General features: G+C 46.6%; 1 protein-coding gene across 2 annotated transcripts in view; it reads left to right on the forward strand.

Annotated features, from left to right (window-relative positions):
- Positions 1-4,459: 4,459 nt before the first annotated feature.
- Positions 4,460-17,681, forward strand: part of LOC135817103 (cytoplasmic dynein 2 heavy chain 1-like) — a 60,512-nt gene continuing 47,290 nt past the window's right edge. The window contains exons 1-20 of one of the 2 annotated variants that reach the window (XM_065330221.1): positions 4,460-4,841; positions 5,358-5,477; positions 6,498-6,630; positions 7,054-7,265; positions 7,595-7,921; positions 9,184-9,435; positions 9,964-10,037; positions 10,237-10,411; positions 10,734-10,909; positions 11,452-11,647; positions 11,756-11,914; positions 12,021-12,146; positions 12,549-12,647; positions 12,991-13,130; positions 13,762-13,906; positions 14,616-14,845; positions 15,258-15,501; positions 15,954-16,103; positions 16,506-16,708; positions 16,889-17,044. In XM_065330221.1, the coding sequence (XP_065186293.1) occupies positions 4,581-4,841; positions 5,358-5,477; positions 6,498-6,630; positions 7,054-7,265; positions 7,595-7,921; positions 9,184-9,435; positions 9,964-10,037; positions 10,237-10,411; positions 10,734-10,909; positions 11,452-11,647; positions 11,756-11,914; positions 12,021-12,146; positions 12,549-12,647; positions 12,991-13,130; positions 13,762-13,906; positions 14,616-14,845; positions 15,258-15,501; positions 15,954-16,103; positions 16,506-16,708; positions 16,889-17,044 (3,578 nt within the window). In that variant the 5' untranslated portion in view covers positions 4,460-4,580. The remainder of the gene's footprint in view (positions 4,842-5,357; positions 5,478-6,497; positions 6,631-7,053; positions 7,266-7,594; positions 7,922-9,183; positions 9,436-9,963; positions 10,038-10,236; positions 10,412-10,733; positions 10,910-11,451; positions 11,648-11,755; positions 11,915-12,020; positions 12,147-12,548; positions 12,648-12,990; positions 13,131-13,761; positions 13,907-14,615; positions 14,846-15,257; positions 15,502-15,953; positions 16,104-16,505; positions 16,709-16,888; positions 17,045-17,681) is intronic. The other variant, XM_065330222.1, reaches the window with a different exon arrangement.

The following is a 17,681-nucleotide window of genomic DNA, read 5'->3' on the forward strand; positions in this document are numbered from 1 at the left end:
TTTGGCGACATCAGCGTCGTCAGCTACCTCTGATTGCTCCTCCACTGCTTGTCTACTCTCTTTCGCCTGGAGTGTCCTCACCGTCATCTGTGTGGCTGAAAAGACTATGGCGATACTCATAAAATTTGACTTGGCCATGGAGTTGGTTTTTCTGAGGCGACTGAGGAGACAGGTCTGGCCCTCGGCTCTTAGGGCGATCAAAGTTCGTTGGAATCAGCAAGAATAGGAGCACGGGACAGGACGTTGCTGATGCTAGGGCTCACGAAATGAAAACACATCATTTTCGACTTGCAAAACAAACGTTGGTGCGAAAATTCGACATTTTGATGTTCGAGAGGTTTTGCATTCCGAATTTCGGTTCGGCGCTTTTCGGTCATTTGTCGAACATCAAAATGTCGAATTTTCGTACCAACGTTTGTTTTGCAAGTCGAAAATGATGTGTTTTCATTTCGTGACCCCTAGCATCAGCAACGTCCTGTCCCGTGCTCCTATTCTTGCTGATTCCAACGAAATTTGATCGCCCTAAGAGCCGAGGGCCTAACCTGTCTCCTCAGTCGCCTCAGAAAAACCAACTCCATGGCCAAGTCAAATTTTATGAGTATCGCCATAGTCTTTTCAGCCACACAGATGACGGTGAGGACACTCCAGGCGAAAGAGAGTAGACAAGCAGTGGAGGAGCAATCAGAGGTAGTTGACGACGCTGATGTCGCCAAAGACGCGCCTGGGAAGCGATGCCGAGATAAGAAACCTCTTTGAATAAATCACGCGCTAGCGCTCTTCTACAGAAAATTCATCCGAAAAATATTTTCGGCAAAGTGAGCTTTTTCCGAACAAACATGCCGAATCTTCGCGTGCATTTTCGACCTCGCTCCCGCGTGACGAAGCTTTTTGCCGAATTTCGGAATGCAAAACCTCGCTATAATGACCGAAGAGCGCCGAACCGAAATTCGGAATGCAAAACCTCACTAGTCATGCTCTGTCAACTGACGTACCACTCAATATGAATTTACAAATTCGATTTTTCAGCGAATTTTTGGGTAGTCTGCCACCTTTTAAAACTCACTGCGTATCCATGGTGTTGGCCGGAACTGTGTCCATGGTGTCTCGCGTGACTCTAGGCTAGCTCTACACAGAATCCTGGTGAGTGGTGTCTAGCTACCTGTAGTCCATCGGCCAAATCTCAGAAAGGGCCTCTTTCGGCGAAGGTGATGCACTGAAGCTCCAACTAAACGCCCTTTGGCACACTAGCTCATGAGACCCCATAGAATACGAATCCGATTGTTGGACGTTGCCAATCCAGTCCAGGATAGTCGAACTGGGTCGAATACCTTCTTCCGATTTTCGTAATTTCGTCCACCATTACATCTTTCTCATCGACTTTTTTCGCTTGGCGAATGTTCTTGAGCCGCTGAGCAGAATCTACGCACGCTCGAACACTTGAAATGCCTGCATGTTGACGGTTCGCAAGATTCTAGCGAGCTTGGTGGATATCTATTATTTATTTTGACATTTTTGGGGGAATCTGAATTAGAACGGTAGAAGCTCATTCGGAGAAGACGGCGTGTTGCCGCTGTCGGATTGTCGCTACTGTGTTTCAGACGTATTTGCTTGAACGTGCTATTGAGGATGGACAGAAGATGAGGTGACGGCTTTCTTGAACACGGACGTTTTGTCTACATTGTAGCTGAAACATCTCATCTGGCGTCTAGAACGCAATTATTATGAGTTGTGAGTGCCAGCTGAGCTGAACACAAGCTGGACACCATTCGTCAGCCGGGAATTTGCATCGAAGCTCTTGATAGCCACGATAAGCATAATTATACAGAGGTAACCTTGTTTGACTCAATACGCATGCAGGTGATACCACTAGTGGCACTACAATGTAAATGGTGCAAAATTGATGCAACAGCGAATATGTACTTCGTACAATCACGAACAATTGTAAGGCAAGTGTTCATGCATGTCATAGAAGAATTTCAGCCCGGAAGTCTTGTTGTCATGGTCATAAATAATACAGGACTTGAGTTGGCTCTGGACATAAACACACTTGTGGTGAATACGGTCATTATTGCGAGAAAAATATTTAGCCATTGTATGTTAACACCTGATACCGCACTACAAGCAATATTTCATGTACACGTATGTGAGACTCAATTGCACAAGGCCGTAGATGCATGTAAGCACACAATGCTGTACAGGATAAGTAGTAGTCGACATGTGGTGCCTTCCTGCTGCACATGCACATGCGGCAAGTTGGCAACGACACATGACCTATCTGCACCGCACAGCGTGAGCTTAGAAAGGAATATTGCACACATAGTGCTATTTGTGTTCCGATATCGTTAAGCCGGTATACATGTACTAGTATCCTTATACATGTACCTGGTCACTCCATAGGCGATGCCGACTGTACAAATCTTATCCATATTACCCGATAGGCTATAGCACACTGCGTCAGATCACTATGCAACAAAACAAGAGCTTTGGAGCGAATATACACTGAAGCAAAGTAGGTTTCAACGGTACAGCACTAGTCACGATGAGGGGAGTTACGAGGATGGTTAGGCCTTGACACATAGATGATGATTGTTAATGATTCATGCACGGTGGAAAATTACCATCAATGGCGATGATATTGCTTTCACAACAATGACATCAGTAGGAGCAGTGACACAACCTTACTACTCCAAGTAGGATTTACAAGCGAGTGAAGGGAGAGCAGACTGGTCTAATAGCAGACCGGGTCTAAGCAAGGAAGTAATCGGCATCAGAGGTGAGCTTGCACATCAGAAAACAGATGATGATCACCAAACACAGAGAAGTTGGCTATGTGTATGTTTGTGTCACTGTGTGTGCATGTGTGTGTGTGTGCATGTGTGTTTGTGTGTATGCACGCACATCTGTGTGTGAGAGAAAGGCAGACAGACAGATAGTATATGGTGGGAGGGATCAAGGTCTGACCTCAGAGTTAAATGCTGACGGTGTGGAATAGCAACAGTGCGAAATCGGGCAGGGTGGTTAATGGCCCACACTGGAGCCGAGTAGGAGCGCCAGTGGTTGAGGGCTAGCACAGGAGTAGCAGCAGCTCCAGCCTAGGAAGATCAGCTTCTGGATGAAAATCTCCCGGACATAGTAGGTACCAAGCTTCACAAGCAGATTGCCGGCAGGGGTGCACGGCGAGCACCCGTACATCCCTCAAGCCACCAGAGCCGCAGTACTTGGACACGATCCAGGTGCTTACCCGCCAACAATGCTGAGAAGGCACTGGAGCCATACAGGAACTTATGATCGAGCATGACCACAGACTTGAAATACAGGGTCCGGCGTTGAATACTGAGACAGCGACGTCTCCTCCACAGAACACCATTCAGCCCCACCATTGCATTATTTTCGCTTTTTCATGATTTTTACAATTGTGTTAGAGCACACAGCACTCGATGCACCATTTACCAGTGACTAAATAATTCCACGTCTCCGACCATAACTGCAGCGTTCCCGTGAGCCTGTTGGATTTCCGTCAGCCTGTTGAGATTATCTTCATCTCGTCACATGTGAGCCTGTGTGTTTCATCCGTATCGTGGCACAATTACACAGACACGATTTCCAACTCAGGCCGGTTCCGTTGCTCGAAGGGTTGGCGGTAAGAATTGCTACGCCGTCTGTGGCTGCATGGGAACTTGGCGAGTCGTCATCTTTCTCCATAAATCCTGATCGTCACGCGAACAACAGCCACTATTGCCTAAAAACTACGACACAACAGTATCAAGCTCGCCCCAGCAGAAGGACACGAATGACGAGCGCTAAGACGGAGAAAGAGAGACAGGGTTAGCGAGAGCTGACTAGTGCAGGTACGCTGTCATCTCCTGAGGTGGTGGGCGAAGCAGCGAAGTGAAACGAAGGAAGATAGAACTTATTAGAAGGCATACGGAGGCACCAAAACCTATTGCCTGTCACATACTAAGTGCCATTTAGAGTTGACAGCTGTCAGCTGACAGCCTCAAAAATTTGAAAATCTGCTCAAAAAACTCTCGATCAGAACTCTGCGCACTCTCAAATGGAGCGCACAGTAAAAAACTCGGCGACGAAGAACGCTTCGTATGGACGCCCTGGACTGAATTCGGCACGTCCAACAAACGGAATAGTGTTCTCTGATATATTCTCTACGTGCTGGGTATGGTCGCGTTTAGTTGGAAGCTCAGTGCATCACCACTTTCGATTTTGAGACTTGGCCGATGGACTACTGGAGACCGAGGCTGGAGTGCATGGTGCTCATGCCTTCATGAAGGCATGAGCACTATGACTGTATGAGTATGATGTCAGTGACAACATCACAGAAGAGGAAGCTAGAACGTGTAGAAGAGGTACATCTGCATGCAATGATGCATGCCCCAGCATGACCATGATGACCATGACAAACCGCCCAATTTTTTTGGAGGTTCATTGAGTTCCCAATGAAACTGTTCTCGTCAAACTAACTAACTTATTACTTGCCTGGTGAGCGCGGACATTCTGAGAAAAGAGACGAGTGGAATCAAGAATGTAGAAGCATAGACCACTGGTGCGAGTACTAAATCGCCACGATGTCGGGCGATAGCAGGAAAGACCTACTCCTGAAAACGGCCGCCGACTATTTCGGTGTGGAGCCCAATGACCCGAACATGCTGATGCTGCTGACGACCGAGGAGCTGAACAATTTCTTGGATGACGGCAACTGTACGGTGCTGGTTTTGAGCTACTTTGCGCAGCACGTTCCTAGCGGTGTGGCGAAGGACGATGTTCAGAGCACGTGGAGTGTCAAGCTGAGCAACAGGTCGAAATACGACGACTCCTCCGCCGATAAGGTCAGTCCTCTCTCAGTTTGCTACGATTCCCGGTCTGTGATGCTCACTATTTCCGTTCACATCAGTTTGTCTAGCGAGCTACAGTATTTGCAGGGTTGAAGTTCATTCAAATATTGTGTTTCTAAGTCAGCTTGTCTTATTGGCAGACACTGTTCCCAGATATCACTGTAAAACAAGACAGAGGCGAGTAGCTTTGTGGTGTATGGGTGTCCTTGCCATTCATTTCGTTTGGACGAGTGCTACGTACCGTAATCATCGGATTTCCCATTCATTGCACCCTTCGTGCACGATCGCAGTAGCGCTACGGAGCATTGTATCTTGTGTATTGCGTGACAGTAATATCATGTGCAAACTCCCATGCTGTGTGTGTGTGTGTGTGTATGTGTGTGTGCGCACGTGCATGTGTGTGTGTGCGCATGTGTGTGTGTGTGTGTGTGTGTGTGTGTGTGTGTGTGGTATGGTGTGTGTGCGCGTGCATGTGTGTGCGTATGTGTGTTTGTGTGTGTGTGTATACAGCTGCTGGTGTTCTTCAAGGTCATGCCGGTCGTCATCACTCCGGACAACCTGCATAGCAACATATTCATCTCATCCATACTGGAATCGCCACTGCACGCTCTCTATCATTGTATTGACAAGGTACCCCCTCTAACAAATACTGTGCTGTGTGATAGAGATACACAGTGAAACTTTTCTAAGGCGACCGCTCCAGGGACCTTTACAAAGTGATGTCTGTTACCAGGTGGTCTCCTTATCCAGGGTCATTTGACTGGAAATAGCATCGCTCGGTCCTGGTTTCAGTGGTCTTCTAGGACAGGTGGTCACCTTATCCAAGTGGTCACCCTGACAGGTCCTGCTGTAGTCCCTTGCAGAATTATAGTGGTACAGTGCAAGCTACATGTATATCCACACTGCTGGGTGTACATGTGTGCGCTACCATTTTTGTACATGTATATCATTTGCAGACGTCATTCAAATCTATTTAAATTTTGCAATTGATTAAATTTTGCAATTGTGTGGTGTTTTGGGGAGTTGTCTGACAGCAGTGTGACTAGTCGTGCCTAGTTATGTCTTTGTTGTTGATTAACCATGCCAGTTGCTGACGGTGTACTGCATAATGTAGCATCTACTGGCTGATTCCTTTAGCAGGTTTACTGCTATTTCACCTATGGATCTAGTATGGCCCCAATCTAGAGATACTACGGATGATTAGCAAGACGAAATTCGCGTTCGTGTTCGCGATCCAAGGAAAGTCGAACTCAGTGACGGAATTCTCGTTATGAGAAGGATTAGCAAACAGAATTCGCACATGCATGACATTGACACGTCGTACATTGTGTACAGACAGTATAGCGTAGTAAATTACTGACTGTCCTGACCCAGTTCTTGAACCGAATTATGTTCGCGAACGCGAATTTCGTCTTGCTAATCCTCCGTACTAAGTGTTGGAAATTTGCTGATCTGACTACACTATGCTGCATTCTTACAGATGCTGCTGATTACATCATTGTATTGAGTGGCAAACTGGTGCTGGTAATAGCACTTCATGCAAAGCACCTCAAATGATAGTGTATCGATCAGAGGATGATGATGTAATGATCACATGATGATGATGATGTAATAGTGATGTAATCATGAATCCTCTATCTGTGTATGCAGGTATGGGCACCAGTGTTGTTGGAAAGTGGTAAGTGGAGTCAACAGGTGGATGGAAAACTGCAGCAACTACTGACAGAACTCTCAACGGGCCTAGCAGCGGTGGTGAGACGAGATGACGGAGGCGGCATAGGAGGTAGGTTAAATGCTATTCACGCCATGATGCAATCTTCCTCATTTCTGTGATTCACACCTTGAGTTTTTGGTCATGGAAACCAGCATCCAGTTTTCACGTTAGTGTTGTCCAATGATTGCTTTGTGCGTGAAATTCGGAGGTGCAACACAATCTTCATCCTCGTGTTCGTGTTAGAAGTACATGTATGTGAATACATTACTTACTTGAAATAGGCTTGGGTGCATTGGATTCCCAGTAGATTAGAGAGGAAGGTCTAACCATAAATGCTGTGCCGAAGTGAGATTCCCCGTTACAACAAAGATCTCCCTGATTCGCGGTCATTCAGTTTTCCTTTTCGAATACTTCAGTCCAACAGAGAACATGACGAGTGTAAGTACAAGTACGCACAAATTATTATTGTCCTCATGTGTTGTTTGTGTGCAGAAGACAGAAGAACGGACTCGGAAACAACCAGTCTGACACGCATTCTGACTCCCAACGATGAGTTCCAGTTCTGGGCGGATGTTTCGATGTCGGCCTCAAAGCTAGCGGTGCGCGAGCGTGCTCAAGCATTCCATGGTGTTTTCCAGTCAGTGGTACATGACTTTGCCAATCTCGACTCTCTCTCCTTTGACGGGGCACTGGAATTGATAGAGGTGAGTGATGTCTTGAATTACTAGAAGTGTTGTTGACCCAGTCTACAATTCGTGTCGAGAAAACTGGCAGCCTTGTGTTGTCGTTGTCCTTTTGATCTCTACGAGGTATTAGCACCCTTTTGACATTGCATTGTGTGTCTCGCCCATACCCCGTCGAGGAGAAGACCAGGAGGAAATCTGAATTCACTCATATGGAAATCATTGATGCACAGTATTGTTTTCAGTGTTACTCTAGCTCAGCCTGCGCAAGATTTTGACAATGGGTAAGGAGCTTATAGCTTTGCATACCAGATAGTTATGATTTGCCTCCATTCACCCATCATGCCCAGGCCACGCAAGACACTCTGGACGACCTATGGAAGCAGACGGAGCACGATCCACCGTACCCGCTAGAGCGCATGCAGCACCTGCTCAGCGTGGCCGGTAGTGCTTTCGCACGCTATGTACAGCGTCGTCTAGGTGACACGGACATCTGGAACGGGCCATTCTCTGAAGTGAACGCCACCCTGCAGAAGGGTCTGGCCATTCTGGACAAGTGGACCAGCGTGGGTGAGAGTCTGACAACGCAGTACTGGAAACGCTACATGTCGCACCCCTGGAAGTCGGACAAGTACGTTGACATACACACCACACAGCTCTCCGCCAGGGTCGAAGAGGTAAGAACTGGTCAGTACTGAAACTGACAAAGCCTGTCTCACAGTGATTGGTCAGTACTGAAGCTGACAAAGCCTGTCTCACAGTGATTCTGTGTTGATTGTTTAGTTTAAAACCGGTAACAGTTGCCAGTATCACACAGCATACCTGAGAATGATGCTCTGTTGATTGTTTAGGTGAAAACCAGTAACTATCCAAGGAGTGCTCTATACCCAGTACTGTGCTTTGAGCTGATTATAATTATGTAATTTTTTTAGCATCTACTGGTAAAGGCTGTGCTTCTGAAGCAAGATCAGAATCAACCTTTGTCTGAGGCTAATTTTTGTAATTCTGAATTTTCCTAAAGAGTCCTCCATCACTAGTCATGGGGGTGATTGGGCCGGACTCCAAAGTCTAAGCTGCTATTTTAGTGGAGATTTGACCATGGGTATTCAAAGAAGATAACCTAATGTTAAATATTCAGAAAACACAATATATTACAGTAACTAAAGCCGACTCCTCTTGGCGATCTGTCAAGCTGCTTGGCTCTTTGTTGGGGTCCGCAGAGGATATTCAGGCAAGAATAGGTGCTGCGAATAGAGCGTTCGGCTCCATTTCGTGGAAGCGTCATAAACTGAGCTCCAGACTTTGTATGTTCTCTGCCCTCATTTTGCCTATCCTGTTGTATAACTGCGGACTGTGGGCCCTGACACAGCAACTCAGTAATCGGCTGGACGCATGGCACCGCAGAAAATTGCGGTACCTGCTTGGTGTGGTGTACCCTCACCACATGTCGAATGCCAAGGTGTACGCCTCAACGCGACAAGGCCCAGTCAGCACTACCTGTCGCAGACGTCGGCTGCTCTGGCTGGGCCATGTTGTTCGCGAAGGACGTAACTCAGCGTCCTACCAAGCACTGGAGATGGCAATTAATACCCGGGACATCAAGCGCCCACGTGGCCGACCCCATCTCAGATGGATTGACAATATTAAAAGTGATCTAAAGCACGCCAATATTGATATTTCTGACTGTTTTGAACTGGCTCTAGACAAGAAAGAATGGCTGATGCTTGTGGAAAAATGTGCTGCGCTTGCGTAGTTGTTCTTACTGCGATACGTTCTAACAATAATGAGATGCCTTTTGTTGGCTCTTCTGCCTGGATTTCGTTGACAGATGCGTTAAGCCCATGGATCCTTCCATGAGTGACATGCGAACTGTAACTATTATTATTATTATTATTATTGACCATGGGTACATATTGTTACGATACTTGTTGATTTCCAGATTGTTTCAATCAGGACAGCGCATGAACAGATCCGTCAGCTATTGAAGCCGGAAGAACGAGACGAGCTGCGCATAAAGAAGAGTTTCAGCCCGTTCCAGAAGATGAACGCTCTACAGTACAACCCGTACACGAAGCCAAAGTGGGAGGCCGCTGTGGCGCAGTACCATCGTAACATGGTTCCCGCTGAGAAGCGTATCGCTGCTACTCTGCGCACCGTGGCACTACAGGGTCTGCATAAGCAGGCTCACCGGGTAAGTACATGTGCCGAACTGTTACTCAAGCTTTATCTCACAGCGTGGCAATGACTGTACAGGGATGTAGCTGCTCCCCCTTTTAAGGGGGTGCACGACCGCATTCAATGTACATGTAGGATGGCTGGTGCATGTCATCCATGGTCATAACATGCATGCTGAACCTAGGTCAAAAATGTTAGGGGGGGGGGGGGTGCACGTGCCCCCTGTGCCCCATGCGAGCTACGCGCCTTTGACGTAATATTATACTAGTACTGATAACTATGTGGGTTAAAAAATCATAGCCTGCCTTTACAATCAGCAGTTCTGTATGCTTCAGCAAACCGGCATACATTATCCGTGCCCAATTCACTATTGTGCGCTCATTTGCTCAGATAACTGCCCTGTGGCTGTATGCATGCATGTGTCCGGCCTATGGTAAGTAACTAAAATAAATATACTTTACTCCATATCCAGCTGCATGGGTACGAGTTCACGAGTATGTTATGTGGGATGTGTGTGTTTATGTACCTGTATTCATGAGCATAGCTGTTACGAGAGTTCAAGCGCTACAAGGAACTGCTGAAACGACCCGTAATCCACACTGAGCTGGTTCAAGAAAGGTAATCAGAGTTAATTTTTTGATTGTGAGCACGATGCACTACACTAAATATTCGCGTTTCATGCCAACTTTTTATGAAAGCTTTCGGGTTCGTTTTCATTTAAAGGGGCCCATGATTTCTTGTGATCCAGGTCGATTCAGGGAATGAATAGATCATGGTGTTATTCTTGTTCCCTTTCTCCTGTTCCTACACCCTGCAGGACAACATTGTTGGGGCAGCTGTCGGTGTACATGCGTACACTGCATGATGACTTTGTACAACGAAGTAGTGGACACCAGTCATCAGCTGGTGGCGACCAGGCTGCGCCGCCCAAGGGAAAGAACCTGCCCGAAGTGGTCAACAACATTGTCTGGGCAAGAGGTCTGGAGTCGAATGTAAGTGGCAGAGTGGACTATTCAGTTCTTGAAACCAATGGCCGTGGCCTAGCTGTGTGTGTTCAGAATACCACGGAAAGGGTGAAATGATAACACGCTCTGCACTTCAGGCCAACAAGAGATCGGCGAGTAATAATCTGTTTTTTTCTCAGAGCCACTGCCCTCACCAAACAGCTTCTAACACTTTAGAAGCTGTTTGATGAGGGCAGTAGCTCAAAGAACATAACCAGATTATTCCTCGCCGATCTCTTGTTGGCCTGAAATGTAGATCTGGTTATCACAATCGCTACATCATGACTTTCCCTTGTCATTTCTTTGCTAGGTGGTAGACGCTGAATCAACTGCAGAAGCTCTGCTCAGCGACTTGCCGGCGTTCCAGACATTCAGTACCAGCACCCATGAGCTGATTGAGGAATTGAGGTCGTACCAGAGAGAACTATTCAGCAATTGGTCCAGTGATATGCTGGCTGCTATTGATAGTCCTACAGAACCGTTGGGGTAAGGGATTTCACGAGCTCTCAATCCTTACATTGTATTGCGTTTCAGCCATGGATGTTGGCCAAATTGAAGAGAATGGAATTGCGTTCGGAGTCCGAAATGAAGATACCCAATATATCACCTTTTCTTTGTTGTCTCCATGAGTTGTCTCAGGGATCTATCAACTCCACTCTATCATTATGGAAATATTGATTGCATGGCGATGTTAAAGCGTAGTCCTGGGGATGTCATGGTGATGATAATAATGATGTCATGATGATGTCATGGTGATGATATGGTGAAACCTGTCTAATACGACCGCTCAAGGGACCTTTACAAGGTGATCTCTGTTACCAGGTGGTCTCCTTATCCAGGGTCATTTAACTGAAAATCGCATCCCTTGGTCATGGTTGCAGTGATCTTCCTGGACAGGTGATCGCCTTACCCGGGTGTTCGCCTTGACAGGTCCTACTGTATAATGATGTCGTGATGATGTCATGGGATGTAATGATGACATCATAGTTCTGCGCTTGTCCTTTTGCACTGTTCTCCTGTATGTGTAGACTGGAGACTAGTGGTCGGCTAATGGAGCTGGACATCACCGATGGACATCTGAAAGTGCACTACAGCGAGCGTCTCGTGCAGCTGCTGCGCGAGGCACGACAGCTGACATGCTTTGGCTACGCTGTGCCAGCTCGAATCCAGCACACTGCAAACACTGCCGGCAAGTTCTACCGCCATGCAGTCATTCTGAAGCAGGTCAGTACTTGTGAATAAAAGAACAGGAGCAAGGTGTTGCATAGAAAAAACCCTCGGAATGATTTCAAATGACTACTTGCTTTCATCCTCTGACCCATACCCCTGCAGGTTGCCAACTTTTACAACACCATCGACCAGCAAATGTTGAAGTGCCAGCATTCCATCCTGCTCCAAGCAGCATTGGCCTTTGAAGAGCTGATCAAGCATCCGTCCAAGGTGGCTGGCATGGCGGTCAAGACGCAGAAGAAAGGCAAAGACGAGAAAAAGGTTTGTCAGCGTCCTGTGGTGTTTGAACTGGAGTTTCACCCCTCCCCATGTAAGCATTGTCTCCAAAATGCTGTTTCGATCGACTTTCCATACATTCTGTGTACAGGTTCAGGTGACGTGGGATAATCCATCGGTTCTGGAGGTCTACATCTCGCGCATACAGCAAGCTGCTGAGCGCATCACCACGGACAATAGGAAACTACGCATCAAGCACACCAGCCTGTGTGAGAAAGTAAGGAACGTTGCATAACGGTGTAATGAGTAACACACTATGGCTGCATGTTTTTTCTATGAGTGCCCATGGGCTCCAATCTTGTTAGAATTGAGGAGCAAAAGGGTGTTGAGACCGACTTCACGCAGACTACCTGAGGTTGGAGCCCATGGTGACTTGTAGACAAAACAACAGAAACATCCATTGGTAGTGGAATCACTAGCCCCATAGTCATTGCACCACAGCACAGCATATTCTTTCCGTGGTGAAACACTAGAAATCTTGGCCTCTAACTGTTACCTTGCTGTTCCCAAGGTCAAATTTGCAATTTGAACCATGTGTACTCTTTGAAGCTGGAAGATCTCCAGCGGTCGCTGAAATATCCCTAAGCAGTGCTGTTTTCTGTGCACATTTCCTGCTCAGATTGCCAGTTTGATGAATGTGGACTTATTGCGACAGCAGAGCACGTGGAAGGAGACCATCCGTAGTATGCGTGAAGAAGTGTCAGCCTTGGCCAAGCAGGTAATGTGTTATACCATAGCAACACCTGTTGATGATGACTTCAACAAAGAGAATGTGTCCTTTTCTCATTACGAGCCTGTGGAACGCACCGTGTATATACCATGTTACTTGTCGAATGAAGTAGTCTCTCTTCTATGTTGAGATTTTGCGTCACCCATCTGTAAAACACCACCACTGTTACCAGAGGAACCTAATTTTTCCGAAAGGCGTAGTTGCTTTCACTGAAGTGGTCAGTGAAAGTCGCAAGCAGGTCACTCTTCCCCTACGCTTAGCTGTAGTGATCAGTGCAGTGAGAATTTAAAGCATTTTGTACGCTTGATGTACTGTAATGAATATCTTTCAGGGTTTCAAGGAGGATGACATGCGACCGTGGAAGACACATCTCGACTACCAGCTCTACAAGGCTCTGGAACACCAATACCGCACAGGGCTGGAGGTCATGAACGAACACTTGCCAGAGCTCAAAGTGGAGCTAACCTACAGGTCAGTGTTGACTATAGACAGAACAACACAAGGGCAATCAAGGCAGGTTGCCTGATGATTGTGAAAGCATGAAACTCAGAGTAGCGACTAACTAGCCTTGCATGCCCGTGTTGTTCTGTGTGTATTACGCTCTGCCTCCGCGGTGTTGAGCACTGTCAGCACACTGGGTGCATACTCCAGTGTGTTGATTTTATAAACTAATAATGAACCTACTGTGTAAACTGGTAAGAGCATGTGTCCGGCTGCAAATACGGTAGAACAGGCTATATTTGCATCTAGCGAGGCAAAGAGTGCCATAGACGCAGTACTTTGTTTCCACGTTTGGAAGTGCACACAGCCCTTGGTCTAGGATGAACTGATGATTGTGTTATCGTGACACCTGGAGTATTGAACATGACGGAACTCTGGGTAGTCCTACCATTGAGCATTGCAAGGCTGGTGGACTGTACATGTGTGGTATTTGACCTGCCAATGATTTGTTGGGTTATCCTGCGGATGAGGGGGGGGGGGGGGTGTGATTTACCTAAAGGAAAGTTATATTGCCTTGTGAGCTAGTTCTGACCTGGTTACAAACGGCCCTGGACTATGTCCCCTCTTTTTATTTCTCTCCGCTTTTGTATGTCCACTACAGGCATCAAAAGGTTCAGTTTCGGCCGCCGATTGAGGAGATACGCGGACGCTACTATCGCGAAATGCGCAAGTTCATGTTCTTGCCACATCTCTTCCGAGGATTTCTTGACAAGGGCTCTCCTGGGAACGTGAACTTTGGCACAATGGTATGAATTGATCTAGGAATGAATGATTGTCTGTTATGGTCCTTTGCCATGGTTCGGACTAGATTTTGAGGATCCATATTTTCTATATTCTTTGACAGCTTGGGACACGAGGAGAAATATTTTCCTTATCAAAATGCAGTGCAAACTGCATGAAAAATCCATACTGACACAGAATTCAAAATTATCGGTTCCAACTCGAGTTTTACGGTGATGAGTGCTCAGAGTGAAACTCTGGCTTGGAACCGACGATCCTGACTTCCATGTTTGCTCTACCCTGGGGCATCGAGAACTATTCTGAACAATGGAAGTTGACTACTGTGTGAATGTGTCAGTATTGAAATCAGCCCAACTACAGAAATACAGCTCAAACCCAGAAATGTTCTGGGCTGTTTCCGAAAGTCCAGACTGTAGATAATAGTGTGCTTTGGGTAGAAACTCCCGTCGTATTGTGCCTTCCATGCAATCATCACTTCTAGGGCTTCAATTCCAAAGACACTATCGAATACACATGGCCATGGCTGAATGGTATAACCCTAGATTTGTTCTGCAGAAGTTACTTACTCATGAGGAACATGTACGTAAGAGCTGTGCTGGGTCCTGGTACTCTGTCTCAGCCAGCCATAAAGGTTCAGGTATTGCGGCAGACAGCACACACTGTGTTTCACGCAACATGACGTTATCTCCTGCTCTTTCCCCGTGTTATTCCCAGGTGGACAAGAACTCTCAGTCATTCAAGTCAGTCTACACCAAGGCGGAAAGTCTGTTTGAGCGCCTGGAAGAGATCCGTACCAAGTTTGAACCTATGATGGTCCTGGGCCTGGTCGGTAGTGGACTGGAGATGGAGAACTTGATTGAGCAATACCTGACAGAAGTCAAGGATTGGGAGATGAACTTCAAAGTATTGAAAGTCAAAGGACGCGAGGCAGAGACTCTGCCAAAGTACGTTACCAGGTTATCTGGAATACATTCCATGCTCGCAATTTTGACATGAACAGTAAACCTATTAGTGCACTTGTAGCTCTAAATTGATCGCTTTCGGGTGTGTCTGGTCTCCGTTCTGCACCGTCCCTCTCACCCCCACCCCACGCCTGCTTTATGAGGTACATATGCAAGTTGATTCCTCAGTGTGTTGTCTGTATTGTGGATTCGGAAGTAAAAGTCTTTCAACTGCACCGTAACGCAGCGTGTGAAAGCAGAATTTGGAGATTATGCTGCCGGCAGATTTCTACCTGATTGCTTGTGGAATGATCATGCTTCATGCACATCAATACTGCTCTGTTTGACTCACTCTGGACCATCATAATCCACTTGCAGCTCAGAATCTATCGTGTTCACCCATGTTTATGTGCAGCTCAATCAAGGTGGACTGTGTGGTCGTGTCTACCTCACCCATCAAGGCTACCATTGATGACCAGATTCAAAAGCTGCTGGACGCATTGTTGCTGACGCTGAGACGCTCTGCACTCAGAGACACGGGCAAGATCGACGAGTTCCTGGGACAGGCACTTGAGTCGCTATCAACGCGGCCACAGACAACGGATGAAATTGCTGAGGCCAAGAAGATGCACATTAGACTGACGGAAGAGAGTCCTGATGTAAGTATGTGGTGTACATTCTCGGGGAAAAAGTACTTTTCCTGAACGATTTTCATCAAAGCATCAGTGTCTTTTCTGCATTCGCACTTCTACACAAGTATGTATAACAAACAATGTAGGACACATTGTGTGTACAATGCATATGCATCGTAGCGCTGTGTTGATCTGCAAGGCCTACTGATATGGAGGTTTCGCTGGATTCGTATTGACTGATCCATTCAACAGCATAATGGTACAGGTATGTGTGTCATCCCCCGTAGTAAAATCGGTGGGGTACTTTCCCCGTAAAGACAGGTTTGAATCCCGCTCGTGAATCCTCCTTTTCCAACTGTTCATGTTATAAGGGATCGGTATGTTAGCATTTCAATGATATGAACAGTCTTGAAACTGTTTGCACAGGCTCATGAAAGACACTCCTTGTATTCCCGGTGTATTCTGTGTGCTGGTTTCAGATTCAGCCATTGTTTGCACTGGCTGAGGAAAAGAACCAACTTCTCAGGTCAGTGGCAGGTGGTGGTGTGGAGGCCATAGCTCAGCTGCGTACCAAGTGGGACAGGTTTGGATTGATGCTGGAGAGTCATGAGCTCATGGTCAAGGATCAGGTCAGTGATGTCATCCTGATGACGTCATAAGAAATAGGCCATGATGATCATCATGTCACTGATGCAGATAGGCATAGAGGGATGGTCTAAGACCATGATTGGGAAACAGAGGGTACCAGGTTCAAGTCCTGTGTGGAAGCGGAATGATTTTTCCAGCCATGCTGCGACCCACAGTTAATTGGGAACTCGTGGCCTGGCACGAGGGAAGCATCGGTGTAGTGAATGGGATTTTTGATCTTTGACCACTGGCTGGTGGGTCTGATCTCCTCACCTCCCACCGCTTAAGGAGCTGATCTTTGAAATGGAGTTTTCGAATCGAAAATAACTGTTGCAGATATTGGTCATCTGTTGTATCATTGATCTGTGTGTGGTCACTGCATATACCTCTTCCCTCGTGTTCAGGTGGAAGTCATGAGGTCCAACATGCAGTCCACCATCAACGCATTCAACAACGAGATAGAGAAGTTTGCACACCGCTGGGAGCAGCTGAAACCCGGCCATGTTGACATCGACTCTGGCCAAGAAGCCTGCCAGGATGCACTTAGCGGGCTGAAGGACAGGAGAACGGAATGGGATGAACTGCTCAAACAGGCCGAGAAACTGAGGTAGACAATATGTTACTGTTAGTTTTCAAGACGTATGGTGGTGCTCAATGGGTTAATGCAATTGGCATTAACAGTCGTATATGAACGGAATACAAGAGAAATTCAGGCACACAGACTTGCTTGTTCGCTCGGTTCCTGTTCTATGCTGTTGGTGTCATGTGTGTTAAAAATATCTTACAGGGAAGAATGCGAGAACTTTTCACTTCCACCACCAGATTTCCACCTGGCTGAGCAGGTCACACAGGACATGGAGTCTTGCGAGCAGATGTGGAAGCTCTACGAGGAGTTCAGTGCAGGTCTGCAGGACCTGTCCAGTCAAGACTGGATCTCATTCCGGTAAGTCAGGACTTCAGTTCCAGTGTACTGTGTATGTACTGGTTTGTCAGCATGTAGGCGGACACTTGCATGACTATATCAATTCGGTTGTTGATGTATCTCATCGTCGCCATCAGCCTTTTCGCGTTGACAGATCGCCATGCAAGCTTGGCTAGTCTTCGCTCGGGCCAAATGGAATAAAGAACGAAGAACGAGCGGTGTCAATGAATGAATATTGATGTAGCTAATACATGTAATCACACTATTTGAATGGTATACTCTCCATGTAGTACATGGGCATATTCTTTTGTGCTGCACCAATTTCACGATAGTTTAATTTCTATTTTCCTTTGAGAACTTGCACGCCATTGCAAACCTCAGGATGGAAATTTTGCTGAAATAGTGTAGCAATTGACCATACAGCGAAAAGGAATTAGAGGATTGCAGAGTAAATAAGGAAAGAGCAAAGTCTACTCAACACCTCATGATATCTTCCTGTGTGCAAGAAAACAACTTTCTTATCATCAAGGTCATCAAGGACTTCGTCAATTCTTTCACCGCATAGCTAAGGCTAATTTCTCCGCCATATTAATTGCATATAGCCATTGGACGGAAAACAAAAAAGATGATGAATCTGTTAGCCTTGTGCAAGGTGCAT

This window comes from Sycon ciliatum, chromosome 5 (genome assembly GCF_964019385.1).
Source record: "Sycon ciliatum chromosome 5, ocSycCili1.1, whole genome shotgun sequence".
NCBI classification, from domain to species: domain Eukaryota; kingdom Metazoa; phylum Porifera; class Calcarea; order Leucosolenida; family Sycettidae; genus Sycon; species Sycon ciliatum.